At 40.5% G+C, this 27,070-nt stretch overlaps 1 protein-coding gene, 1 long non-coding RNA gene and 1 pseudogene across 5 annotated transcripts in view; 2 read left to right on the top strand and 1 right to left on the bottom strand.

The window, feature by feature from the left end:
* Window positions 1-744: 744 nt before the first annotated feature.
* LOC144308957 (keratin, type II cytoskeletal 8 pseudogene) lies at window positions 745-2,072 on the top strand (annotated as a pseudogene).
* Window positions 2,073-11,108: 9,036 nt separating this feature from the next.
* Window positions 11,109-27,070, bottom strand: part of LOC144308013 (uncharacterized) — a 22,585-nt gene continuing 6,623 nt past the window's right edge. For both annotated transcript variants that reach the window (XR_013374656.1, XR_013374657.1), the window contains exons 2-4: window positions 25,981-26,173; window positions 13,221-13,367; window positions 11,109-11,608 (exon numbers count right to left, since the gene is read on the bottom strand). This is a non-coding gene — a long non-coding RNA (uncharacterized LOC144308013). The remainder of the gene's footprint in view (window positions 11,609-13,220; window positions 13,368-25,980; window positions 26,174-27,070) is intronic.
* The window catches only part of MBTPS2 (membrane bound transcription factor peptidase, site 2), a 39,969-nt gene continuing 28,895 nt past the window's right edge, over window positions 15,997-27,070 (top strand). For 2 of the 3 annotated variants that reach the window (XR_013374655.1, XM_077888124.1), the window contains exons 1-3: window positions 15,997-16,218; window positions 19,287-19,435; window positions 22,342-22,582. Coding sequence is in view for 2 of the 3 variants with exons in the window: in XM_077888124.1 (XP_077744250.1) it covers window positions 16,144-16,218; window positions 19,287-19,435; window positions 22,342-22,582 (465 nt within the window). In the remaining variant the exon portion in view is untranslated. Of the gene's footprint in view, window positions 16,219-17,222; window positions 17,349-19,286; window positions 19,436-22,341; window positions 22,583-27,070 lie in introns of all 3 variants that reach the window. The other variant, XM_077888125.1, reaches the window with a different exon arrangement.

Below are 27,070 nucleotides of genomic sequence, written 5' to 3'. Positions count from 1 at the left end.
TCAGTTGACTAAGCCTCTACCCTCGGCTCAGGTCATGATCTCGGGGTCCTGGGATGGAGCCCTACTCTGGGCTCCCTGCTCCGCAGGGAGCCTGCTTCTCCTCTCCTGCTGCCCCCCACCACTCATGCATGGGCATGTGCTCTCTCTCTCTTTCCAATAATTGTTTTAAGATTTTACTTATTTATTTGAGAGGGAGAGAGACAGGGATAGCGACCAAGATAGCACAAGCAGGGAGGAAAGAGAGAAGCAGGCTCCCCGCCGAGCAGGGAGCCCAATGCAGGGCTCGATCCCAGGACCCCGAGATCACGACCTGAGCGGAAGGCAGCCGCTTAACCAACTGAGCCACCCAGGCACCCCCAAAATAAAAATAAAATCTTTTTAGGTAATCTCTACACCCATTGTGGAGCTCAAACTCACAACAAAGAGATGGAGTCACATGATCTACTGACTGAACCAGCCAGGCATCCCCATGAGAAGTTTTATATGAGGTATCTCATTTATTCCTCACAAGAACCTCCTGCTCATATTATCCACATTTTACAAATGAGAAATGAAGTAATGTGTAACACTGCATAAATGATAGGTCGGAGAGTTTTGATTTGAACCTAGAGCTTGAACGTTTAAGAAGACTGTGCTGGCTCTTAAATTAAAAACACTAAAAAAGCACCCACATAGAGGCAGCTTCTCATGTCCTTCTCGAACCTCTGTCAGGTTCAGCCTACTGGCCTCCACTCTGGCCTCCCCATGTCCATCAGGGTGACCCAGAAGTCCTACAAGGTGTCCACCTCCAGCCTCCGGGGCCTTTGGCAGCCACTTGTCCACAAGGGTACCTGGCACCCACATCAGCTCATCAGCCTTCTCCCATGTGAGCAGCAGCAGCTTCTGAGGAAGCCTGGGCACCAGCATGAGTATGGTCTGGAGCTATAGTGAGGCTGGCGGCATGAGGGACATCACTGCCATCTCAGTGAACCAGAGCTTGCTGAGGCCCCCATAAGCTGGAGGTGGACCCCAGCATCCGGGCTGTGCACACCCAGGAGAAGTTGCAGATTGAAACCCTCAGCAAGTTTGCCTCCTTCGTCGACAACGTGTGGCACCTGGAGCAGCAGAACAAAATCCTCGAGACCAAGTGTAGCCGTGTGCAGCAGCAGAAAACAGCTCAGAGCAGCAAGGACAACATGCTCAAAAGCTCGAACAACAACCTTTGGTGGCAGCTGGACACACTGGGCCAGAAGCTGAAGCTGGAGGTAGAGCTTGGCAACATGCAGGGACTGCTGGAGGACATTGAGAATAAGCATGAGGAGGGGATCGGAGAGCACGCAGACATGGAGGATGAATGTGTCCTCATCAAGAAGGATGTGGATGAAGCTTACACGAACAAGGTAGAGCTGGAGTCCCACCTGGAAGGGATGACCGATGACATCGGCTTCTTCAGGCGGCCGTATGAAGAGGAAATCGGTGAGCGGCAGGGCCAAATCTCAGACACAGCTGTTCCATGGATCTGGACCGCATCACTGCCCAGGTCGAGGTCCAGTACGAGGACATCGCCAACAGCACCCAGGCTGAGGCCCACACCATGTACCAGATCAAGTATGAGGAGCTGCCAATATTGACGGGGAAGCACACAGGGATGACTGCTGTCACAAGAAGATGGAGATTTCCGAAATGAACCAGAACATCTAGGCCGCGATCGAGGGCCTCAAAGGCCAGAGCGCATCCTTGGAGGTCGCCACTGCTGATGCAGAGCAGCATGGGGAGCTGGCTGTTAAGGACTCCAGTGCCAAGCTTGCCGAGCTGGAGACTGCCCTGCAGCGAGCCAAGCAGGACATAGCGTGGCAGGAGTTCATGAACGTCAAGAAGGCCCTGCACATCGAGATCACCACCTACTGCAAACTAGAGGGCAAGGAGAGCCAGCTGGAGTCTGGAAGGCAGAAGATGGGCTGAGCTCAGCCTTCAGGGGCCTCATGAGCCCTGGCCTCGACTACAGCCTGAGCTGCTTCCAGTCCAGCTTCAGCTGCGGGAGAGCTCCAGTTCCTTCAGCTGAGTCAGCTCCTCCAAGACCATGGTTGTTGTGAAACTGGGTATGCAGGTCGTCTGATGTCCTGTCCAAGTGAACAGCCACAGTGGTCCCTTCCAGCCTCCCTGCTCCCGAGGCTGCCACAGAGCCTCTGGGGGAAGGAGTTGTGCAGGGTTACATCAGAACAGGAGACACACTGGAGGCTCAGCTCTAGCCATCAGCCTACCCTTGGGGGCATCTACTGCCTTGGGTACTCCCCTGCCCATGTCCCCAACTAAAAGCCAATTCAAGTGTCTTTTCCCAAATAAAGCCTCAGATGGCCCTGCCAACCACCCCTCTAATTTTTTTTAAATAAGTAAAATTTAAAAACTTAAAAGCACAAACACAAACAGGAAACCTATTTAAAGAGCGACCTAGGATCACAATGTTTAACATCAAGTTTCATTGGCTAGACCCCTCCAAATATATCCTAAAACCAACAGCCTATCATCTCCACTGCCCCTCACTGGGACATCACAACCAGGGACTTCAGTGGTTGGACATCAGTGTGCCCTTGGGATCGGCAGTATGGGCATCACCTGGGAACTGGTTAGAAATGCAGATTCTTCATCCCTCCGCTATCCCAGACCCAATTACTCAGAACCCCTGGGGGGTAGGAGTGGTGAGCTGTGGTTTAAAGGGCCCTCTGATGCACATTCAAGTTTAACAACGGGCCCAATAGAAAGATACATTTATCCTTTCTTCTGACAGCTTTGCCAACTTTAGCCAGTCTTTACTCAACCATCTGTCTTTTAAGAGCCACTCTTCTATCTTTATAGAATAAAATTTCACCTTCAACACCACAGTGATCTTCAGTTCTTTTTTTTTTGTGTGTGTGTGATCTTCAGTTCTTCTCAAATATGTGCTTACTTCAACAGCTCAACTGGATCTGCATAAACCAAAACCTCAGGTCTCCTGTGACCCTGATAATTTCCAAGGCTTCATATGCATAGAATTCTTTATACTCAAGCATGAGGCACCTGGGTGGCTCAGCTGAGTGTCCCAACTCTTGATTTTGGCTCAAGTCATGACCTCAGGGTCATGGGATCAAGCCCCACATCAGCCTTTTCACTGGGTATGGAGCCTGCTTAGGATTCTGTCCCTCTCCCTCTGCCCTCCTCCTGCGCCGCTCTCTCCCTCTCACTAAATAAAAAATAAAATAAACAAATAAAAATAATTTTTTATCCTAAAACAGAGGTTAACAACAAAAATAGTTAAAAAGGACTTCTCATCTCTGCTTGTGCCCCTCAAAGAACATTAAAGGTGACTAAAATTAAAAGCCTGAAAACATCAAATCCTTATATGTCAATATCTCAACACAGCTGGAAAAAATTACTTAAATATCAAGGCCAGGCAAGGATATGGAGCCACGGGGACTCTCTCACATTATTGGTGGGAATATAAACTGGTACATCTGCTTTGGAAAATTTTTTAACAACAAATACTAAATATACAGATATGTCCACTCTATGACCCAGTAATTCTACACCTGGACATACACCCAACCTAAATGAGTGATTATGTCTACCAGCATATATATATATGCACACACATACACACACACATATATATATGCACACACATGCAAACTAGAATGTTCATAGTATTTATAATAGACAAACATTGAAACACCCAAATGTCTGTCAAGTAGACGACAGATAATTAATTTGTGGAATATTACAAATAACCTGCCTTTAATTAAAAAATAATCTGCTTCTGCGACCAACAATATTGATGTCTTATGGATGTAATGTTGAGTGAAAGAAAGCAGACACAAAAGAATACATACTATATGATTCTATTTTTATGAAGTTAAGTAAACAAAAATTAATCTATGGTGATAGAAACTAGAAGAGTGATTACTTCTTGGTGAGCAGACCAAGAAGGGGATGAGGAAGATATGTGGGGTGCTGGTATGTTCTGTATCTTGACCTTGGTGGTGTGTAACCATCAAGCTCGATCCTTAAGATTTGTGCACTTGACTGTACATGAGTAATGTCTCAAAATAAAAGGAAAAAGTGAAATCAATGAAGAATATTAAAGGGGATATGAATCATAACTACAGCAACAGCCTTAAGGTCAGCTTTCCTCTCCTCTCCAGTTCATTAACCAAACCCCCAAACTCTCTCTGGCATCCAGCACATAGGTTTTCCTTTCACTCTCCCTTCTTTCAAACTTAATCCCAGGTTTAACTTGGCTTTACACTAAATGTTTTCCTCTTGTTCACCACCTCTCAGGTCTGTCTCCTTCTAAGTCCATCTCGTTCTTCCAACTCTGCATCCTGAAAGATCTCGAATAGGATAGCAAAGACAAAATTCTCTTTACTAGACAGTTATGGGGAGAGACGTACAGAATGCTCAGCCAGTAATATATCTTGTTTTCTCGTATACTTAGGTATGATGTTAATTAAACTTTCCTATAGAAAAGGTACCACTGAGTAATTATTTCTTTTTAATGATAGTGGGTATCCGTACAAACAACAGATTTTTCACTTAAAAAGCAGTAAGCTTTGATCTTGCTCTTCTTGGCAATATCTACTAGCCTTTACCAAGAATTCCACGCAGCATGCTTTTGTTTTTTGTTTGTTTTTGCTGAAGGTTATAAAAGTAAAATTGGGAAACAGCAGGGCTTCTGGAGAATGGCAGAAAAGCCAAATTGCAATTTCCTAAAATATGGATATTGGCAGCACACGTCAACTTTAAAAGGAACTGTGATTGGCATAGAGCACAGAAATAGTCAATAACACTTCCCTGGTATAAGTCCCCAATGTTAAATTTATAGTCTTTGACCATTTTTTTCCTCAACCTAGGATCTGAGACTATCTGAAGTTTAGCAGATATATTCTCAAAGATCTGCAGTAACTTAACCCTTTAAAAACAGGCCTGTAGGAGGTTAGGGGCTAGGAGGAGGGGGCTAGGAGGAGGGGGGAATAGAAAGATATTATTTAATGGGTTCAGAGTTTCTCTTTGGAATGATGAAAACGTTCTGGAAACAGTGATGATGGTTATATATCATTGTAGCTGCACTAAATGCCACTGAACTGCACACTTTAAAATGACTAAAAATGGGGATGCCTGAGTAGCTCAGCGGTTGAGCATCTGCCTTTGGCTCAGGGCGTGATCCCGGTCCAGGGATCGAGTCCCACATCGGGCTTCCTGTGGTGAGCCTGCTTCTCCCTCTGCTAGTGTCTCTGCCTCTCTCTGTCTTTCATGAATAAATAAAATCTTTTTTAAAAAGGCTAAAAATTTAATTTTTATGTTATGTGTATTTTATCACAATTTTTAAAAAACAGGTGTGTAGGGAGTTCCATTTCCAGTAATATGGTATATTTAGCCATCCTGAAAAATCTCCTAGGACAAAAATACACAAAATAATAGAAAATTTTAAATATTTTATAAATGCGTGGTTGAGGTAGAGGAAAGTAAGGGAAATCCTCAAGGTTTTAAAAAAATTCAGGATGAGAAAAACATGAATTCAGAGCAGGGAGTGAGCTTTGAAACAGGTAGCTGCCCTGATGTCATCTGCTGACCTGAGCTATTTTAATGGGCCCTCAATAGGAACAGAAAATGTGGAAACTAGACCCTCAGTGAGTGAACTAGAACAAACCAACCATCCCCAGAATGCGACAGTAAAGAAGAAACTTGCCCCTCTTGGCCGTGGCTATAGATGGAAGAGAGAAAAAAAAAGGCCCCTATGACATTTTCTAATTACAAACTAGCCTCTAGCAGCTTTGGTGCCTATAAGTCTTGATAATTCCTGTTGCTTCTAGATGTGGCCTCTTTACCTGAATCTTTTTTTAAAATGTGAAAAATCATAATAGATAATTTTTCAGTAAAACTCACCTAATTCATTCACTTGTTCTTCATATGACACATTTTTCCAAACCTCTTACCCCCCCCCCCCAACAGTCTTCCTCTGGGCACTTTCTATTTTGTTCCAGTGTCCTCTTAAGGAATGATGGCTACTATGGAAAATAATAAGAAGGATTTGGCTCAATCTGTGCAGAGTAGAATAGGACTATTACTGCTTGTGATTGGTGTAATATTTATCTACTACTTGATAACAAATAATGCTAAAAGTGAGCGGCTTGAAGTAAGATTTATAATCTCACTGTTTCTGTGGGTCAAGGATCTGGGCATAGCTTAGGTGGGTCCTCTGGCTCAGGGTCTCTCACAAGGTGGCAGTCAAGTCAGCTGGGCCACAGTCATCTCAAGGTTCAATGGGGGAAGGATCTGCTGCCAACCCTGCTCCTGAGGTTGTGGATAGTCTTCAGTTTCTTCAGGCTGCTGGTCTGAAAGCCTTAATTCCTCACTAGCTATTGGCCAGAGGCCACCCTCAGTTACTTGCCTCTCAATAGGACAGCTTATAAATACAGTAACTTGTCTCATCAGAGTGAGCAAATGAGAAGAGCCAGAGAGAGAGAGAGAGAGAGAGAGAGAGAGAGAATATAAGGAAGCTAGAAGTCACAGTCTTTTATAATCTAATCATGGAAGCCACACCCCATCATTTTGGCAATAATCTATTTATTAGAAGCACATCAGTAGGTCTAGCCCACACACAAAGGGAGGGGATTACACAAGGCAATGATAGATCATTGGGAGACATTTCAGAAGCAACCTACCACAACTGGACACCATACCTCTAATCCATCTAATTGGGACCTAAAAAATTAATGATTTAGATTTAAGTGACCCCTCAGATTAGTGGGGCCCTTAGGTACTTGGCAAAGGTAAATCTTACCCTTCTCTGGAGGAACTGACCTTAATTAAGCTCAGGCATTAATTACTTCCACCAGAGAGAATTCGAACAAACAGGAGTTTGCAATAAAAAGGGAAAAAACACTATCATGAGCAATAATTAGCAAAAATAAAGGATCAGAACAGCCAACATTAGAGATACTGGAATCATTGGATACATGATATATAATAAATAAGCATGTTAAATATATAGAATTGAAAATATAATTAAGGAAAAAGGCAAAGTAAAAAAAAAACACAACAAATCAGATTTGAAACAAAACCAAATATAATTTCTAGAAATTAAAAATAAAATTGCTAAAACTGGAAAATCAATGGACTGGTCAGAATAGCAGATTAAACAAAGTTGAAGTTAAAAATAACGAACTGAAAGATGGATTTCAAGAAACTGCCCAGAATGCAGGATGATAAAGACATGGAAAATGTTAAAGAAAGGGAAAAAGACATAGGGGATAAAGAAGCTATTATATCTAATCGGACTTTCAAAATGAGGAAGGAAAACTCAAGGGAAAAAGAATATTCAAAGTGAGAATGGCTAAGAATTTATCATGTTTAAAAAAAAAAGAATTTGCCATGTTTGGTGAAGATGACAAAACATAAAATTCAACAAGCTGAATAGTGCTGGATACCTACCTAGCTTTCAGCTCCACATTCATCCTACTATCCCTGTCAAGGTAGCACTGGGGTTGGATGTTTGCAAACTGCTTTCCCAGACTCCTTTAGCAAGTGGCTTCCTCCTGGATTCCACCAATAAGAGGCACTAGTACCGAATCATAAGTAGAAAGAGGGTACTAGCAGGAGTTCTTCTCTCAAATTTGCTCACTTCCTATTTTTCCTTCTGGCCACTAGCCCTTAGCCACAACATTTCCTCCAACCGTCCAGCCCAATCGTTCCTGGGATGGTGGCCCCTCCACTACCCTCCAAGGTTCTGGTAGCATCACACCCTCCCAGTTCTATGCCTGGGGGGCATAGTATAGGCCTAGAGATGTGCTAGCTGCTTTATGCTTTCTAATCTCCCAGCTACCTCACCTTTGTTCCTCTTTCAACCTTCCAATATATGTGTAGCCAATTCCCTTATAAAATCCTGTTTTGAGGGATCCCTGGGTGGCTCAGCGGTTTAGCGCCTGTCTTCGGCCTATCTTCGGCCTGGGGTCCTGGAGACCTGGGATCGAGTCCCACGTCGGACTCCCTGCATGGAGCCTGCTTCTCCCTCTGCCTGTGTCTCTGCCTTTCTTTCTCTCTGTGTCTCTCATGAATAAATAAGTAAAATCATTAAAAAATTTTTTAAAAATCCTGTTTTGAAGTACCTAGCATGGTTGCCATTCTCCTGCCTGGACCCTGACCCATATAGCAACAAATTCCAAGCAAGTTAGAGAAAAAGAAATGAACATCTAAATACGCCAGAGTGGAACACTAAAAACAAGGCAGATTACCTAAAACAAAAGACAGTTAAACTGGCAACAGACTTCTCAACAGCAACAATATAAGCCAGAAAGTAAGTAACATTCTCAAAATGCTGAGTGAAAACAACTTTCAACCTAGAATTATATGACCTATGAAACTATCATCTAAAATAAGAGGGAGGGACGCCTGGGTGGCTCAGTGGTTTGGCGCCTGCCCTCGGACCAGGGTGTGATCCTGGAGACCCAGGATCGAGTCCCACGTCGGGCTCCCTGTAGGGAGCCTGCTTCTCCCTCTGCCTGTGTCTCTGCCTCTCTGTGTGTGTGTCTCTTATGAATAAATAAATAAAATCTTTTAAAAAAATAAATAAAATAAAATAAAATAAGAGGGAAATCAAGATATTTTCAGACAGGCCATAAGAGAATACTTTTACTTTAATACTTTAGAGCCTGCTGAATTAAATAACAAGGATGCACCGAAGTTTTGTTTAAACCTTGGAACTTGGGATTTAGAATTTTGTTTCCCACCTTTGGAAGTCCAAATGGCTAAAGCAGAGCAAAATATACCACCGCAGAATATGCCTCTTTGGCATATTAATTTAAACTAGTGTTTTTGTTTTTGTTTTTAGAAACAGCAAACATGGGAGAAGCTCTGAAAACTGAATACAAGTTACCCTTTGTAAGAAATATTTAAAAGGCAAATCTCCATTTGTAGCGGTTTCTCCTTCTGTACCAGAAGGAGGATGACTCTTAATCTCCCGAAACCCTTATCAGTACAGAAGGCAACAACTCAAAACTGCTTAACAGCCTTACCCTTGTTTATTGTGCTTTTCCTGGTCACCTCCCATAACCGGCTCCCCCACCAAGGTCTTTTGCTTTTAGATGAAGATGATATTTAAGGTGGTAGCTTGGGCCATTTTAAGGAGTTACTCCATTTTCCTGGGTCTCTCCCATGTATATAGGAGGTGTACATATTATTAAGCTTCTGTTTGCTTTTCTCCTGTGAATCTTCTATTATGGGGGGGCAGTCTCAGCCAAGAAATTGAAAAGGTAGAAGGAGAATTATTTTTCCTCCTCTATATGGCAAATGCCTACTTCCACATCATTTCTGCAACCTCTGAAAATTTGTACAACCAGTGATCATATGATGGAGTAGGTATCATCATATATAATTAGTGAAACAATGTGAATAATATGAGTAAGATGTGTCACTTGCATCTACTGAAAACATTTTAATATTCACTTTCAAACATACACAGAGTCTAAAATAACTTGAGGTGAAAAAAACTTATACATGCTAAGTTTAAATCCATCACTTGATTAACAAATGTATACCCATTACTGAAGAGTAAAATGCTGTGATAATTATAATTTTTTAAACTATTAAGTTTATGCAGAAAACCAACTAAGAATATGCATTGCTTGGCTTTTGCTAGGCTATGCTGTAGCAACAAACTCTAAAATAAAGAGCTATATTTAGTTTTTTGTTCTTCACTTCCACTTAGGTCATAAACCTTCAAGAAAGTCTCACTAAGGAATTCCTCACATCTTGCGAGGGTAAATTAATGGCAGAAAGTTGGTTAGCCATGTCAACATTTCACAAGCAGGAAAAATTCCAAAGTCCTGTTCAATAGCATCCTTGATAAATCATCTTCAATTTATACATGAAAAAATAATGTAAAGTATAAGAAGAATAAAAGTATTAAAGCAAAACAAGGTTTCAAAACCACATTTTATTCCCACTTATCAAATTTCAAAATAATAGACTTCTTGAGAAGGCTTTGAGAATTCCTTATAGTTCTGTGCCTGAGAAAGCTAAAAGTTAAAGAAAAGTCTTATTGATGATATTACTATAGACTATAGGCCAGCATGGTTTCTCTTTTAAGGGCCAGATAACATTTTAGGCTTTGTAGGCCATTAGGTCTCTGTCATAACTACTCAACTCTGTTGTGGTGCAAAGCTGCCCTAGATAATATGCAGAGAAGCATGGCTGTGTCCCAATAAAACTTTATACACACAACAGGCAGAGGGCTAGATCTGACCCTCACGCCATAAGTTGACATCTCCTACTAGATACTATAAACTATTTTCAATAGTTGAAGATGAAGGATTTTTTTTGTATTTGCTGAAGCTATAAATGCTAGTTTCAAGTTCCTTCTAAAAAATGTATTATTGAAAAATTTCTTGAATAGTGTTCTGCTATATATAGAAAGGCTATGATATTGTTACATGTGCTATTTTATCCAGGAGATCAGACATTTGGATATGTAAAAACAACTACAGGTCATATTTAAGTCTGACGATATGGTAGATTAATAATGAATTCCACTCTGCTTCTTTTCATAGTTCAGAGATTGTTAAGGTCTCACACAGCTATCAACATAATGTATTCTGACTGAAGAACTATTTATAGGATGGAAAATCAGTGGTAAAATGTGTCACTGTTATTAATAATAGAACAAACATGGTAAAGGTGAAGTGATTTAGGAATCATAAGTATACAGTGTTTTGTTTATACGCACTTCAGTACTGTAATCAGAAAGTACCTATCACTGTCTATAAGCAGAAGAATAGTGGGCCACTTCATCATACTTCAGTCAAAGACAAAAGTACATGATGTCCAAAGATTTTGGAATTGCCTTGTCGTATACTTAACAAGATGTTTCAACATGTTTAAAAGCCATCTTTTTTTAAGATTTTATTTATTTATTTATTTATGAGAGACACAGAGAGAAGCAGAGACATAGGCAGAGGGAGAAGCAGGCTCCCTGTGGGGAGCCCAGTGTGGGACTCAATCCCAGGACCCCGGGATCATGACCCAAGCCAAAGGCAGATGCTCGGCCAGTGAGCCACCCAGGTGCCCCAAAAGCCATCCTGAACGAAAGCAAAATAATATGCTTTTTAGATGAAAAAAATACATTTTATTAAAACTGCTTGCAGAGAAAGTACTTTGCTTTGCTGGAACCTGAATGAAGAAGTAGCCAAACTGATGCTTTCAGGGTGTAAATATTTCTTACTTTATAGCTGCTAAAAAGATTCTCTTCTCACTCCAGAAAGATGCAGACATTCATGCACACAAAATGAAACTGAAACGCAGATGGAAAAACCTAGATGATTGGTTTCTTGAAAGCCAATTATATTGCTCGATTAGCACATTTTTAGAACCAAGGTTTATAAGGACAAACATTCACATGACTGTAAAGCAGCAGTTGCAGGCAATTCATATATATATGAAACAGAACTGAAGACAGCACTTTCAGACGAGATTCAGAAAATATTTTCTTCAGCTGGAACTAGAAACTTCCATTTGTGGAACTGCATCATCCAAACTGTGCCATCTTCAACCATACCAAGACTAGGGATTTAAAATGGAGAGGAGTCTTTACTTTAGTCGGTTCCTATTAAATAGAAAGGAAAGGCTTAGTAATTGTGTGGAAGCATCAACACTAGCAGTATCCCATAATGACAGCACTAAGCAAACAGTATGTGCTACTAGACCCTCCATAGGTGAGAGTGAACTTCTATTTATATGGTAATAACACCACTGCTTATTTCCAAGTGTTCCTCTCCTTCCAGGTGATGACATGGGTTAAGCACAACTATCTGACTACTTTTGGCTAATGAAACATGAGTGGAAGTAATATGTGCACCTCTGGGCCAGGGCACTTCACTGCCAGTGGTACATACTCTAGTCTTTGCCGCAGTAAACTCTCAACCTCATTTTGAGACGTGAGCATGATAAAATAGTGGAGTCTCCATCAGCATGCCAGCCCATGATGGATACGTAGCACAAATAATTCTTTGTTGTTTTTAGCCCCAGGGATTTTTTTAAAAGATTATTTATTATTTATTTATTTATTTGACAGAGTGAGAGTTCGAGAGTAGGGGAGAAGCAGAGGGAGAGGTTCAAGCAGACTCCGCACCACATATGGAACCCAACATGAGGCTCCATTCTACGCCTCCAAGACCAGCCCCTGAACTGAAACCAAGAGTTGGGCGCTTAACCAACTGAGCCACCCAGGTGCCCCTAGCCCCTGGGATTTTAGAATTTGCTAACTAAGGGATCCCTGGGTGGCGCAGCGGTTTGGCGCCTGCCTTTGGCCCAGGGAGCAATCCTGGAGGCCCGGGATCGAGTCCCACATCAGGCTCCCGGTGCATGGAGCCTGCTTCTCCCTCTGCCTGTGTCTCTGCCTCTCTCTCTCTCTCTCTGTGTGACTATCATAAATAAAAAAAAATTAAAAAGAATTTGCTAACTAAGCATAACCTAGCTTATCCTATAATTTAGTGTCATAAATGTAGAGTATAGTGACCCCAGAAGCAAACTATCAGCCTACATTGATAAGAAATAAATATTCCCGCATAAAATTTCAAACTTTAAAAATCTGAATACTAGTATTTTTCACAATAAAATGTAATAATATTTTTAAATTAATATCTCATGTTCTATCTCATGTTGATTCTGGTATCTCAGGAGTTTATTATATGACGTTGATATTCTGCTTCAGCCAAATTCTGATCTTTAATTATGAGAGTGTCTTGCATTCAGCCAAAATATATATATGGTGCCCCCTCTAAAAATAATAAAGTAAACTTGTATGAATAAAAATTCAGCTATGTGCGGAGATCCCTGGGGGGCTCAGCGGTTTAGCGCCACCTTCGGCCCAGGGCATGATCCTGCAGTCCCGGGATCGAGTCCCACATCAGGCTCCCTGCAGGGAGCCTGCTTCTCCCTTTGCCTGTGTCTCTGCCTCTCTCTCTCTGTGTCTCTCATGAATTAAAAAAAAATTCAGCTATGTGTCCTCTATTTAAAATAGTTACCTGACAGGGGCCCTGGCTGGTTCAGGCAGTACAGCATGCGACTTAATTTTGGGGTCATTGAGTTCAAGCCCCGTGTTGGGTGTAAAGCTTCCATAAATAAATAAATAAATAAAATAAAAATAAAATAATTACCTGACAGAAACCTGAAACAATTTGTAAATTAGGCCACAAATCTATTTTAAGAAAAAATACCTTGATCTTCTGGAATTCAGACATCTTTTCCTGCCATCTTACATCCTCTATCTTGTCTCTTCTGCTGCCACCAGCTGGCTTCCACTACTGATAAGTTCCAGAAACCAGCAGGATTCAATTCAGTGTTTTGTTTTGACTGCTGGGTCCCTGATGAGAACACCAAGTCAGCTGAATAACTGAATTTTTAGGTCGGGAACAGAAAAACACAATCAACTCATTTCCAATATATTTTGGGTAATCAGATAGCCACACCATAGCCAGTACTTGTCCCAGCAAAGGTCCAGACAAGGCTTCAGGCTAACAAAAAAAGATCTTAAATTAATAGTCTCGTTCCATGGAAGAACAGAGTTAAAAACTGCAGTCATTATGTAAGAGTGAACAAAAGTCAGTTCAGACACAATAGCCTACCAGTAGTCTTAGTGTAGCTTGAAGCTTGAATAACTTCAGAAGTACAAATGCTACAAACTTAAAATATCATTTGAAACTAGAAACACCAAATTTCTTTCATGCTTATAATTTAGTCTTGGGAATTTTTAAACAGTAAATGTATTTTATTTTTTGTTTAATGTTATCTTCAGTTGAGAGACTAAAAAACTTGAAATTTAAAATTATTCAGAATTCACAAAATGAAAGTGTACAAGAAATTGAAATAAACTTTCAAGTGATGGATTTTACAAGTTTGTAGCAAGTATGCTTCTGAAATTATCAGAACTTAAAACTGCACTATGACTATTGGGGCAACTATACATGGAAAACTGGGGTCACAGAGTAATTGAATATAAACATTTATAACAAAAGAAAAACAAACAAACAAAAAAATTATAACATACTCATCTATGTCTAATAAGTTGAAAATTTTATTACAACATATACACAAACATATATGCAAAGAGATATAAAACTGAGGCATAAGGTCTCTTGAAGCTAGAGGGACATGGTACTCAATTATTAAAACTTTAGGAAAAGGATGGGAGAATCTGGCACATTAGTAGCAGTATCTGTAATACAGCTTCCTAGTATTATATTGTCATTTTTACTTTAGAGGTGCTGAGGGTCCATTTTTATTTGGGATAATTTTTCTTTTTATTTATTTATTTATTTATGATAGTCACAGAGAGAGAGAGAGAGAGAGAGGCAGAGACACAGGCAGAGGGAGAAGCAGGCTCCATGCACTAGGAGCCTGATGTGGGACTCGATCCCAGGTCCCCAGGATCGTGCCCTGGGCCAAAGGCAGGCGCCAAACCACTGCGCCACCCAGGGATCCCTGGGATAATTGTTCTTAAAATAGTATTATATTCACAATATTATTATTGATATTATTATTGCTAATGATGCTTTTCCACAAAAGTTAACTTACAAAGACATGAACATTATTAGAATGCATAAGAACACTCCATAAATAGGAGTTTTCTTTTCCTTTAGAAGTCATCTAGGTCAGTGATGTTTAATCTTGCGTGCACAGTGGAATGACCCAAGGAGCTTAAAAAATACCAAATCTTGGGTCCCACTCTGAGATTCTGATTTTGTAGTCTAGGCTACAAAATGGGTATTAGAAAATTTAAAAGCCCTGCAATGATCCTACTATATACAGCCAAGCCTGAGAGCCACAACTCCAAGTCAACATATAACCAGGTATAGGTGAGCATAAAAATATGTGCAGATATTTAGAGCTCCAATTTTTTACACATAGCAGCAATCTCAGAGTTCGTAATGGAAGGGGTTGCGGAAGGAACCTAATTTAATCAACAAGGATGAATCTCCAAAATACTATGTTGGTGGATGGAACTAGAGGGTATTGTGCTAAGCGAAATAAGTCAGAGAAAGACAATTATCATTTCACTCATATGTGGAATTTCAGAAACAAAACAGAGAGGATCATAGGGGAAAGGGAGGGAAAAATAAAATAAGATGAAAACGGAGAGGGAGACAAAGCAAAGAGACTTAACCATAGGAAACAAACTGAGGGTTGCTGGGGGGAGGGAGAGGCATTAAGGCGGGCACTGATGGAGTGAACACTGGGTGTTATATGCAACAGATGAATCACTGAACTCTACCTCTGAAACTAATAATACACTATATGTTAACTAATTGAATTTAAATAAAAAGTTTTTTAAGTAGAAAAAAATATTATGCTGAATGAAATAATCCAGACACAAAGGAGTATACTTATTCTGGGAAGAGACAAGAATTCCTGAGATGGAAATGTTCTGTTGTTGTTTTTTAAGATTTTTATTTACTTATTCACGAGAGACAGAGACCCAGGCAGAGGGAGAAGCAGGCTCCATGCAGGGAGCCCGACGTGGGATTCGATCTTCAGTCTCCAGGATCACACCCTGGGCTGAGGGCGGCGCTAAACCGCTGGGCCCCCGGGCTGCCCTGTCCTGTTTTGATTAGGGTACACAGATGTATACAGTTACCCAAACTAAATGAAATTGATAATGGCGACCTGCATGATTTCGGTTTATGTAAATTACACTTCAATTTTAAAAAAAATTTTTCACTTAAATCTGGATACCTCTGACAGGGTCAGGGAGGCGGACACGTGACCCGCCATCTTCACTAGCTTAAAGGGAACAGCAACCCCCGAGCAGCGCCGGAGAGAATACAGAGCCAACAGCAGGGAGGGCCAAAGCCTCAGAAATCGCTAGAGGGCTGGCAGCCCGCCCGGAGCCGACGCCCACACCTCTGCGGCCGGGTGTCCCACGAAAATAAGCCCCCGCACCCTCTTCCGGTGCGCACATGGCCGGCTGTGTGCTTTAAGGAAGGGTCCGGAGGGAAACGGCGCCGCCGCGAGAAAGGAGCCGGCGGCAGCTTGGTTCCTGCGCGGATGCTGGGGCCGTAGGCACCGCGCTTTCGGCTGCTTGCGGCTCGCAGGGAGGAGGACGCCGCGGCCCGCTTTCCCTCCGCCGCCTCCGCCACTGCCATGATTCCAGTGTCGCTGGTGGTAGTGGTGGTGGGCGGCTGGACTGCCGTCTACCTGACCGACTTGGTGCTGAAGGTGAGGGCCACGGGCCTAAAGCCCAAGCCCGCGGTGTCCGGGGCCGGGGCGCAAGGCCCCAGGCCTTTCCTCCCGCTGCCTCGCGCCTCCCGGGCTGGGAGCCGCGGGGCCGACACCCACGTGCGCCCTTTCGCGTGGCGCCCGCGCCCCGTGGGGTAAAGAACACACGGCGGCCGCGGGAGGGGTGTGGCGGTCTGCGCAGCCGCCGCAGTCGCACTGCGGGGCGGTCCGGGCCCCGCCGCCTTCGGGTCCTGCCCGGGAGGTGCCCGTAGTGGGCTCGGGGCGGCCGGGGCTTGGGCAGGCCCCGCGGCACTGCCCCCGGGAGGAAAACTAAAAGTCCGCCTAGGAAAGGCATTGCTTTCCCTCATTGCCTTTAAGGCCGCGACCCTGCAAAGACGGTGGTACTGCAGTGAACCTAAATCCGGTTGTGATTTAGACCAGCGGTCTCCAACTTTTAAAGTGCATACAATCCGCTGGACTTCCTGTTAAAATTCGCTGTCTGATTCAGCAGGTTGGGGGCGGGGCCTAGGATTGTGCGTTTGTAACCAGTTCCCAGGTGCTGCCAGTGCAGTTAGTGCACAGACCATACCTCTAAGCAGCGTACCGAGGTCACAGGATTTAGAGAACTAGTTTCTGACTCCAATTCCGATTTGCACCCTGCACCCACTTCTTCACGCTAACCTCTTTCCCCCACCCCACACACCCGGGTGCGCGGTCCACTCTTCAGCTATTTGGGAAGCGTAGCAAAAACAATGCACAATTGTCCTATCGCGTGTTTCAAGCAACCTTTGGAATTGAATAGCGGGGTGGGGGCGTAGGGGGGTGGAGGTAATGATACAGTCATTACAACATACAGATTTTATTCCACAGTACAGTTCTCATATGTTTAATAAAACCTTCATGTTACGAATACCACTTTAAATAAGAGTATTAGAGTTTAGTATTGTGTGTTTTAGGTGTAACAGTAAAATGAAATGATACTTGTGCCTCTTTGTGCATTTCAGCTTGCAGAGTGAGGAGGTTTTACAGTAGAGTCCTTAGAGCAAGAGCTGGGTTCAGCCACTTCTCAGCCTTTGTGACCTTGGCCAAATTACTCTCTGTGCCTCGGTTTCTTCATCTTCAAAATGGAGGTAATAATAGTAAGGATCTTCCGAGGTTGTAGAGAGGGTTACAGTGGTTCATACACATAAAGCTTTGCTACTGAACCTGAAAATCAAGGACCAGCAGCACTCGCATCATCTGGTAGCTTGTCAGAAATGTAGAATCTCAGGCCTTATCTCTGACCTACAGAATCAGAATCTGCATCTTTCCAAGATTCTCAGGTGCTTCCTCTGCAGGTACTTAGCATAGTGTTTAGTATATCATAGCAGCACTGGTCACTGCTTCTTTAAACAGTGATTCTGTTCAGAATAAAACAAAGCCGCGTGATTTCTTCGTGTTGCATATGTGACAAAAACCCAAAATAAAAAGAACTTTTCAAACCTCCACAGTCTCTTGTCAAGTGTGTGAGGTGATCAGGTTACTTTAATTTCAGTAACAGCCCCTAGTTCCCCAAACAGAGCACTATTCCTTGACCAAAAAACCTAACTCTTACTCAGAATATCTGCCTGGGGAATTGGAGAGACCTCAAGTTTAGGAGTCTACACCTTCAGCTTCTCTGCTTCCAACTTGCTCTGCTGTTCCACATTTGAGTCTTCTAGGATTTACTCAGTAGACTTATACTGAAGGGTTGTGTTACTCTACTTTTCCAAGTCTGGGAAAACAAGCAAGTTTTTAAGACTTCACCTGAAGACTTAGAACAGAGAATACTACAGATCTAAAGGCAAGCAAACAGATACCTGTATCAGTCAAGCCATTTTTTTATGACTGTGATAGGGCTGAAATATCCTTCTAGAGACAGACTTCTCAGATGGATGAATATCAGTATGACAAAATACTTAACAGTACTTACGGTAACTGAGGGGTAATAGGGGTCAACGTCAGGGTATATAAAACAACCTTATGTTATCCAAAATCCTACATTACTCAAGGACTTAAGACATCCCTAAAGATAAAACTTGTGAGGTTGTGTATAAGCAGCTATCCCCTCAACTCTGAAAAATGTTTTAAGTTTCTAAGACCAACATGGCTTTACAGCAGTTTTGTACTTTTATATAATCAAAGGCAGCCTAATTTCTTAGGGTTGTTGCTCATAAGAGGATAGAAAACATTGATGCCAACTAACTTGACCCCTGTGTGGGATTGTTGGATTTTTTTTTAATTATAACATAAGACTTCCTTTTGTGGTGACAAGGCTTCTAGACTTCTGCTGCCCAGTGTGGTAGCCACCAACTACAAGGAGTGCTAGAACATTTGAAGTGGCACCAGTCCAAATTGAAATGTGCAATAACACTAACACTGGATACAGAAACCTATGTACAAATAAGTAAATGGAATGGAAATATTTTAATAGTTTGTTATATGTTGAAATGATAGTATCTTATTTTTAGTTTAAAAATATATTTAAATTGATCAGTCTCTGTTTACTTGTTAAAGTTCATCTACTAGAAAATTTAAAATTACATTTGTGGCTTGCATTTGTGGCTCACATATTTCTATTGGACAGTGCTCCTGTAAGAGCTCAGCAACCTTTTTCTGTAAAGGGCCAGATAAGGATTTTAGGCTTTGTGAACCACATAGCATCTCTGTTACATATTCTTGTTTTTTGTCTTTTTTTATAATCCCTTAAAAAATGTAAAAACTGTCCTTCACTCACAGGCTATCCAAAAACAGGCTGTGTTATGGTGTCCCTGGTTGTCTCAGTCAAGTTCAAGCCCCACATTAGGCATAGAGATTACTTTAAAACAAAAATGGGCTGTAGACCACATTTAGCCCATGGGCCATAGTTTACCAGACCCTAACCTCAACAGATCAGCTTAATATCCTGAAGAATAAACATAAGGCTTTTAAATTTTAAGTATCTGGGTAGTCAATATCTTGCTCTCCTGTAGAAAAGACTTTTTGATTTTCTTAAACATCATACATGTTCTTCAAAACTGAGTGACGTGGAACTTTTCTTTTTTTCCTAGTCATCTGTGTATTTTAAGCATTCTTATGAAGACTGGCTGGAAAACAATGGATTGAGCATCTCCCCTTTTCACATAAGATGGCAAACTGCTGTTTTCAATCGTGCCTTTTACAGTTGGGGACGGCGGAAAGCAAGGATGCTTTACCAGTGGTATTCTTCATTTTCTTTCTTTTTTTTTTTTTTTTGGTTTAAATTAGTCATGATCATGAGAAGTGCTTGTTAAATGAACTACTTCCATAATTTTCCAATCTACTGAGTTTTAAAATGTTGGCTGTATAAAATTCTTCTGGTTTTATATAAACTTAGGGGATTACATCATTGTGCTTTGGCATACATTAAAAATCAAGGTTCTATATCTTGATCTGAGTGGTAGATACATGGGTGCACATGTAAAAATTCTGTGAACTGTACATATGAGACTCGTGCACTTCACTGTGTAAGTTATACACTATTAGAAATGCAAAAACAGGGACACCTGGGTGGCTCAGCAGTTGAGCCTCTGCCTTCAGCTCCAGGCATAATCCCGGGATCCAGGATCGAGTCCCACATCAGGCTCCTTACAGAGAGCCTGCCTCTCCCTCTGCCTCTGTCTCTGCCTCTTTCTCTGTGTCTCTCGTAAATAAATAAATAAAATCTTAAGAAAAAAAAAAGAAATGCAAAAACAAAGAAAAATGAAAAGAAAAAGAGCATTTTCCATCAGGAAACTAATTCTGTAGAATTCTGTCCCCCATCATCACACATAGAAACAAAGGCCCTGGAAGTCATAGGATGCCCAAAAGTCTGCAGGCTTTCTCTATACTGCTTTTGTGATACCCCTCCAGGGGAATGACATTTAAGATATTTCACAACCAGTAAGGCATATAACAAACCAATTGGGAAAATGGCCCACCACATTGTAGCAGCAGGGCTCTGGAGTCCCCTGGCCATGCCAGGCATACCCCTTTAGTTTAATAAATTTCTTAAATCAAGGAGCATATATTTATTGTTAAGAGGTTTATAATGATCTCTGGGACACCCTAGAGACTAATAGGTTTTGTAGTTGGCAGAATAGAGTGTGGGCATGGGAGGCCTTTGTCTAAATTCCTTTTTATTAGAAATGTAGCTCCAGATAGAGCGCTAAATGTAAGTAATCAGATCATTAAAGAGCAAAAAATGCAATAGCAGATCAAACAATATAGAAAAAAAGAAAATAATAAAGAGCAGAAATTAGTGAAATAAAAACTATATGGAAAGAAAATCAGCAAAGCCAAGTATGGTTCTTTGAAAAGATTAATAAAACTAATAAACCCCCCCAAAAAAACTAATAAACCCTTTCCATAATATGAAGAAGAAAAGAAAATACAAGTAAAAATCAGAATTGAATGGTTATTACAAAAAAATAATAAAAAGTAGTAAGCATTAGTAAGGATGCAGAGAAAAGGGAACCCTGGTACACTGTTGATGGTAATAAATATTGGTGCAACCACTGTGGAAAACAATATGGAGGTTCGTCAAAAAAACTAAAATACCACCAGATGGTAGCTACACTTGTAGTGAGCATAGCAGCATAATGTATACATTTGTTGAATCATTCTGTTGTATACTGAAAGTAAGGTAACATTATATGTCAACTATACTTCAATTTAAAAAAAAAATAGAAGAAGAAGAAATACCAAAAGATCCAGTATTTCCACTACTACCTATTTAAAGGAAACAAAAACACTGATTCAAAAAGATATATGCACCCCTTTGTTTATTGTAGCATTATTTACAATAGCTGTGATATGGAAGCAGCCCATGTCCATCAATAGATGAATGGAGGGGCACCTGGGTGGCTCAGTCAGTTAAGTGTTCAACTCTCGATTTCAGCTCAGGTCATGATCTCAGGGTCATAAAATTGAGCTCCGTGTCAGGCTATGCACTGGATATGGAGCCAAAAAAAAAAAAGAATGGATAAAGAGAATGTGATATATGGAATATTAGTCATAAAAAAGAATAAGATCTTGCCATCCATTTGCAACTACATGGATGGACATACAGGGTATTCTAAGTGAAAAAAGTTAGGGAAAGAAATACTATATGATTCCACTTATATGTGGAATGTAAAAACAAAAATGAACACCCAAACAAAAACTAAGCAGAGTCTTAAATACAGAGAACAAACTGTTAGTTGCCAGACAGGAGGTGAGTAGAGGGATGGGTGAAATAAATAAAGGGGATTAAGAGCTACAAATTTCCAGTTACAAAATAAGTCACAAGAGATAAAAAGCAGAGGATAGGGAATATAGTCCACAATACTGTAATAATATTGTATGGTGACTACACTTAAAGTGAGTATTGAATAATACATAGAATCAATATGTGGTATACCTGAAACTAATAAAATGTTATATGTTAATTGTACTTCAATTTTAAAAAGTCAGAATTGGGGACACCTGGGTGGCTTAGTCATTGAGCGATCATAAAATAGAGCTAAAAGAAAATGCAAACAAAACTGGTATATGAAAAAAGAAATGGATGTCTATAAAGTCAAAAGAGCTTTCATAATTACATGAGAACAAGATCAAAACAATTCTGTGTAAATGGGCAAAAGACATGAAACAAACTTCTTTTTAAAAAAAATTTTTTTAAAGATTTTATTTATTCATGAGAGAGAGAGAGGCAGAGACCTAGGCAGAGGGAGAAGCAGGCTAGGCTCCCCATGGGGAGCTCAATGCAGGACTTGATCCCAGGACCCTGGGATTACGACCTGAGCGAAAGACAAATGCTCAACCACTGGGCCACCCAGGTGTCCCAGGAAACAAACTTTGTATTGAGAACAATAGTCAGCCTCTTCAGTGATGAGAGAATTAGAAAGTATTACAACTGCTTAAAGACATCAATGCCTGTGTTCAATCACATACCTCAAGTTCAGTTAGGGAAATGAAACAGAGTTATTGAAATTCTGTGTTTTTTTTTAAGTTATTGAAATTCTTATCCATTATTTTGAAACTATGAAATGTGGCAGGTCGATGAATTTGTTAACCCATGAATTGTGAGGAATCGTATGTTTATGTGATTTTGTTTCCTCCTGACAGGTTCAATTTTGGAATGGTGTTTGGCGTCATTGCCATGTTCAGCTCTTTTTTCCTCCTTGGGAGAACGCTGATGCAGACTTTGGCACAAATGATGGCTGACTCTCCCTCTTATTCTTCTTCCTCTTCTTCCTCTTCCTTTTCTTCTTCCTCCTCTTCCTCTTCATCATCTTCCTCTTCTTCCTCTTCTTCCTCCTCTTCCTCCTCCTCCTCACTTCACAATGACCAAGTGCTACAAGTTGTGGTAAGTACCTTTCTTTTTTGCTTTAAGTTTATTGTACCACAAATACAAGATATTTCTTCTGGTTAACATTACTCCTATCCATATTCTAAATATGGAAATCAATGAAAAGTCTCACGGTTTTTCAAATTACCGGCTTAATCAAAAATATTAATAGGAATATAGTAAATTTTTGTTGCTATATGTAGTAGTAGTAATAGAACAAATTCACCAGCGTCAAGACTGTCAACAATTACACAGGTATATGATTTAATTCATGTTGTCTTCTTGAGGTGTTAAATGATTGTTTCTATCAAGGAATAAGTTTGCCTCTTTAAGATCTCTATACCATATAAATAAATTGCATTTTAACCCTATGTAAAGTGTTCCCCTTTCTGCTTCATGGCTTTCAGACTTTAACCAATAATATCCTTTTATTTAAAGATATAAGACCTTGAATGGTCACTGTGACTTCCTGATGTGAAGAATAATGTGCTGAGTTTTACTCCTTTGACTATAAGCTATTTATAATAATTCTCACTTGAAAGCACATGCATAAACCTGTACCTTCCTGATGCATGTCTCCAGAGTTTGGAAGGGTGCTTTACCATTGACTAACTTTTATTTCAAATTGTTTACATGTATAGTTTTTTATTTCCCTGAGTTGTGGGTGTTCTGTTCTTAATCATGCTCTTATTAATGGAGTAGACTATTTAAGAGCTAGTTACAGATTTTTTTAACTCTTTTGTGTGTGTGTGTGTGTGGTTTCTACTAGATGGGGCCACTATCGGGAAGTTTAGAAGTCATTTGTAGAGAATGATAATGAATCTATCCTATGGTCATAGCTCTTTTTTAGGGGTTCAAAGGATTTGCCAGGTGAGGCCTCAGAAGAGATGATTTATTTCTTCAACATTTACTAAGTGTAGTCTGCCTACTGGCTCTGTGCTGAGTCCTACTTATATGGGGAACAAGATCCAATCCTAGCACTCAGGGAGCTTTTAGTCTAGAAGGAGAGCTACTGTGATTGTGCTACAGTTGGACAGAGTTCAAGGTGCTGTGGGAACAGAGAAAAGGCATGCTGAGATGTCCCTGGTACTGGGAAGAGAGGAGAGAAGAGCTTCATGGGAAGGGTGAAGAGAGTCCCCATAGCCTCTCAGGAAAGATGGCAATTGAGCATCCCAGTAACAGAGGGAACCATATTTGCCTATTTAAGATCTTTATACTGTGTAAATAAATTTCATTTTAAACCTATGTAAAGTGTTCCCCTTTAGGGAGAGGGGAATAATAGAGTAATAATGAAACCTAGGTAATATACTGTGCTTCCTGAGTGAGGTTTTTTTGCCCATTTTATTGTATTCTTGCAACAATCTAGAGGGAAGTATCTCATCACAGATGAGAAAACCAAGGAAGAGACATGTTAAGTCACTAGCCTGTAATCACAGCTCGTAAGTGGTGGATCCATCATTCACCCACCACTGACCTCAGAGCCATTATGCTCTACTCCCTAAAGAAAGACCAATAATGGGGATCTCTGGGTGGCTCAGCGGTTTGGCGCCTGCCTTCAGCCCAGGATGTGATCCTGGAGTCCCGGGATCAGGTCCCACGTTGGGCTCCCTGCATGGAGTCTGCTTCTCCCTCTGCCTGTCTCTCTCTCTCTCTCTCTCTCTCTCTGTCTCTCATAAATAAATAAAATCTTTTTTTTTTTTAAAAAAGAAAGACCAGTAATTCTTTAAAGAACTACAAAGTCACTTTCACCTGTGTCTAGGAGGTATATGGTACAGAAGATAAGATGGGAAATATAGATAGGGTCTGGGTTATGAAATACTATTCTAAGAAGTTTTTATTTGGGGGGTTATCGGGCTAGTTCAGTGAGGCTGCAGTCATCCTAAATTCTCAGGCTACACAATTGGTTACTGTTTGCCAAAGAGGATAGTAGAGAAAGAAGCAAGTTGGGAGGAAATGTGATCATTCACCTGTCTCCTTGCTAGGATTAGAATGGCAAGGTGTTCAGAGAATAAATTATTTCTTTCTACTTCTCAGTTTATTAATAGAGCTCACAAAAATATGGACTCTGTTAGGAGAGTCCTGCTTTAGAACCATGAAAAGGTCAGCTGTTCTCTGTAGTCCACTGTGCATATTTATGTATACATTTAAGAATGTTCTGTCTCCTGAGTTTGATAGGAGTTCTTGTAGCTCAGAGAACATACTATTTACATTATAATTCCTACAACCTCATTCAGTATTAATTTCCAAAAACCTGGTACTCTATATCATTGAGAGATCAGAATTCTGGTACATCTAATACCCTCTATAATCATGGCCAAGACAGATGGGCAGTCACATACTGTTGCCAGCAAATAAGATCTGCCATCTGTTAGTATAGTCACACACCCAAATCCTTACCTTATCTCATCATTACATCCAGAAAATAATAAAGCAAAAGGGGCACCTTGGTGGCTCAGTCAGTTAACATCCAACTCTTAATTTCAGCTCAGGTCATGATCTCAGGGTTATGAGATCAAACCCTGCTTTGGACTCTGTGCTCAGCATGGAACCTGCTTGACATTATCTCTCTCCCTCTCCTTCTGCCCCTCCCCCCAGTGGTGCTCTTTTGCGCATGCGCGCTCTCTCTCTCTCTCTCTCTCTCTCTCTCAAATACATAAAATATTTTGAAATAGTAATAAAGGAAAGGAACCACTGTCCTATTGAATCAAGCCTACTGATTAATTTGAAATAAAGATAAAATAAGATACATACTTTGTGATATAGAGAGAATGTATAAGAATGAATCTTAAGTATGTAAACTTAGAAGAAGGGTCAGAGAAAAGGAAACCACTGATCTGAACAGGTGGACACCTAACACCATGGAGTGGAGCAGGTATGCAGAAGAACGCACCCAGATATTCTTAGAAAGAGTTGCTTAGTAGGGTCTCAGTAAAGAGAACTTCAGATAATGAGTGTCATTAAAATATTCATATCTTTTGATCATTTATTTCCACATCTAGGACTCTAGTTTTAAGGAACTACGGAAAAAATAGTATTCATCTAATTCTTACCCTAATATGGCAAAAATAGTATTCATCAAATTCTTATCCTAACATTATTTCTTATTACAAAGAATTGGAAACAGCCACAGTGTGTAATCGAGAAGTGCTTAAGTTATGGGATTGTTACACAGTGCAACATTATGCATATGTTAAAAATGAAGGTTATGAAAACTAGTTTCATAACTAGGGAAAAGACACTTGCAATTAATGAATTTAGAAAGTGATCCAAGCAACATTGTTTGAATCTCCTTTTTAGCCTCTAAGGAGACTTAAAAAGTGAAATTCCTCTATGCACAAAAATAAATTCCAATTGAATTAAAATTGAAACACAAAATCATAAGCCCTTCAAAGACAAAAAAACGGGTTTCTACTTACATGAATACAGAATTCAGATGAAATAGGGACGCCTGGGTGGCTCAGCGGTTGAGTGTCTGCCTTTAGCTCAGGGCATGATCCCAGGGTCCAGGATCAAGTCCCGCATCAGGCTCCTTACAGGGAGCCTGTATGTCTCTGCTTGCCTGTGTCTCTGCTTCTCTCTCTGTGTCGCTCATGAATGAATGAATAAAATCTTAAAAAGAATTAGGACAAAATAAGCATAACATTAATGGTAGAAACCATGAATATTAATAGATTTGATGACATAAAAATTTTTGTATATCAAAAAACTAAAAGCAAAATAAATTAAAAGGCAAAAGACCTTGGGAATACATCTATCTATGACTAATCGTTGATATTCGAAGTGATCTTACAGAGCAATAAGAACAAAAGACCATGCTACAAGAAAAAAAAGGACAAGTCATGAGTAGGTTACTCACAAAAGACCTATCAGTATCAGAAGTAGAGGAAAAGTTGAGCTTTAATAATCATCAAAGAAATATAAATCAAACAATGAGATGCTTTTTATTTCCCTCAAGATTTGAATAAAATAAGTTTGCCCAAGGTTATGGAAGGGTCTGCTTCTGGAGAACAGTTTGATAGGTATCAAACTTCTTTAAATTGTGTGTAATGATAGCATATATTACCCTCTCAGTAAAGCATAATACTAAACATGGGACAAGGATTATCTCATTAAATCCTCAAAATTACCCTTTTATGTAAACATGGTTCTTTCCATTTTAATAATGAGGAAATTGCAATGCTGGGGGAAATAATTCAAACTTCCTTGAGGTCACTTATCTAGTTAGAGATGGATCCAGAATGTCAAACCCAAGTGTCATGTCTGTCTTCAGAGCCTGAACCAACCATGCTTGTCTAAGAATTTATTCCCCCCAAATATTTGAATATATGTGTCCAAATGTGTTTATCACAGTATTATAAGAGGAGAAACTTTTAAAACAAATGCCTATTTTATAGAATGCAATACAGCTATTAAAAAATAATGAGGGGCGCCTGGGTGGCTCCATTCCTTAAGCATCTACCTTCAGCTCAGGTCATGATCCTGAGGTCCTGGGATTGAGCCTCACCT

The sequence above is a fragment of the Canis aureus genome, chromosome X (assembly GCF_053574225.1).
Source record: "Canis aureus isolate CA01 chromosome X, VMU_Caureus_v.1.0, whole genome shotgun sequence".
Classification (NCBI taxonomy): Eukaryota; Metazoa; Chordata; class Mammalia; order Carnivora; family Canidae; genus Canis; species Canis aureus.
The sequence above is the reverse complement of the archived record's forward strand: the minus strand, read 5'-3'. Positions and strand labels throughout refer to the sequence as shown.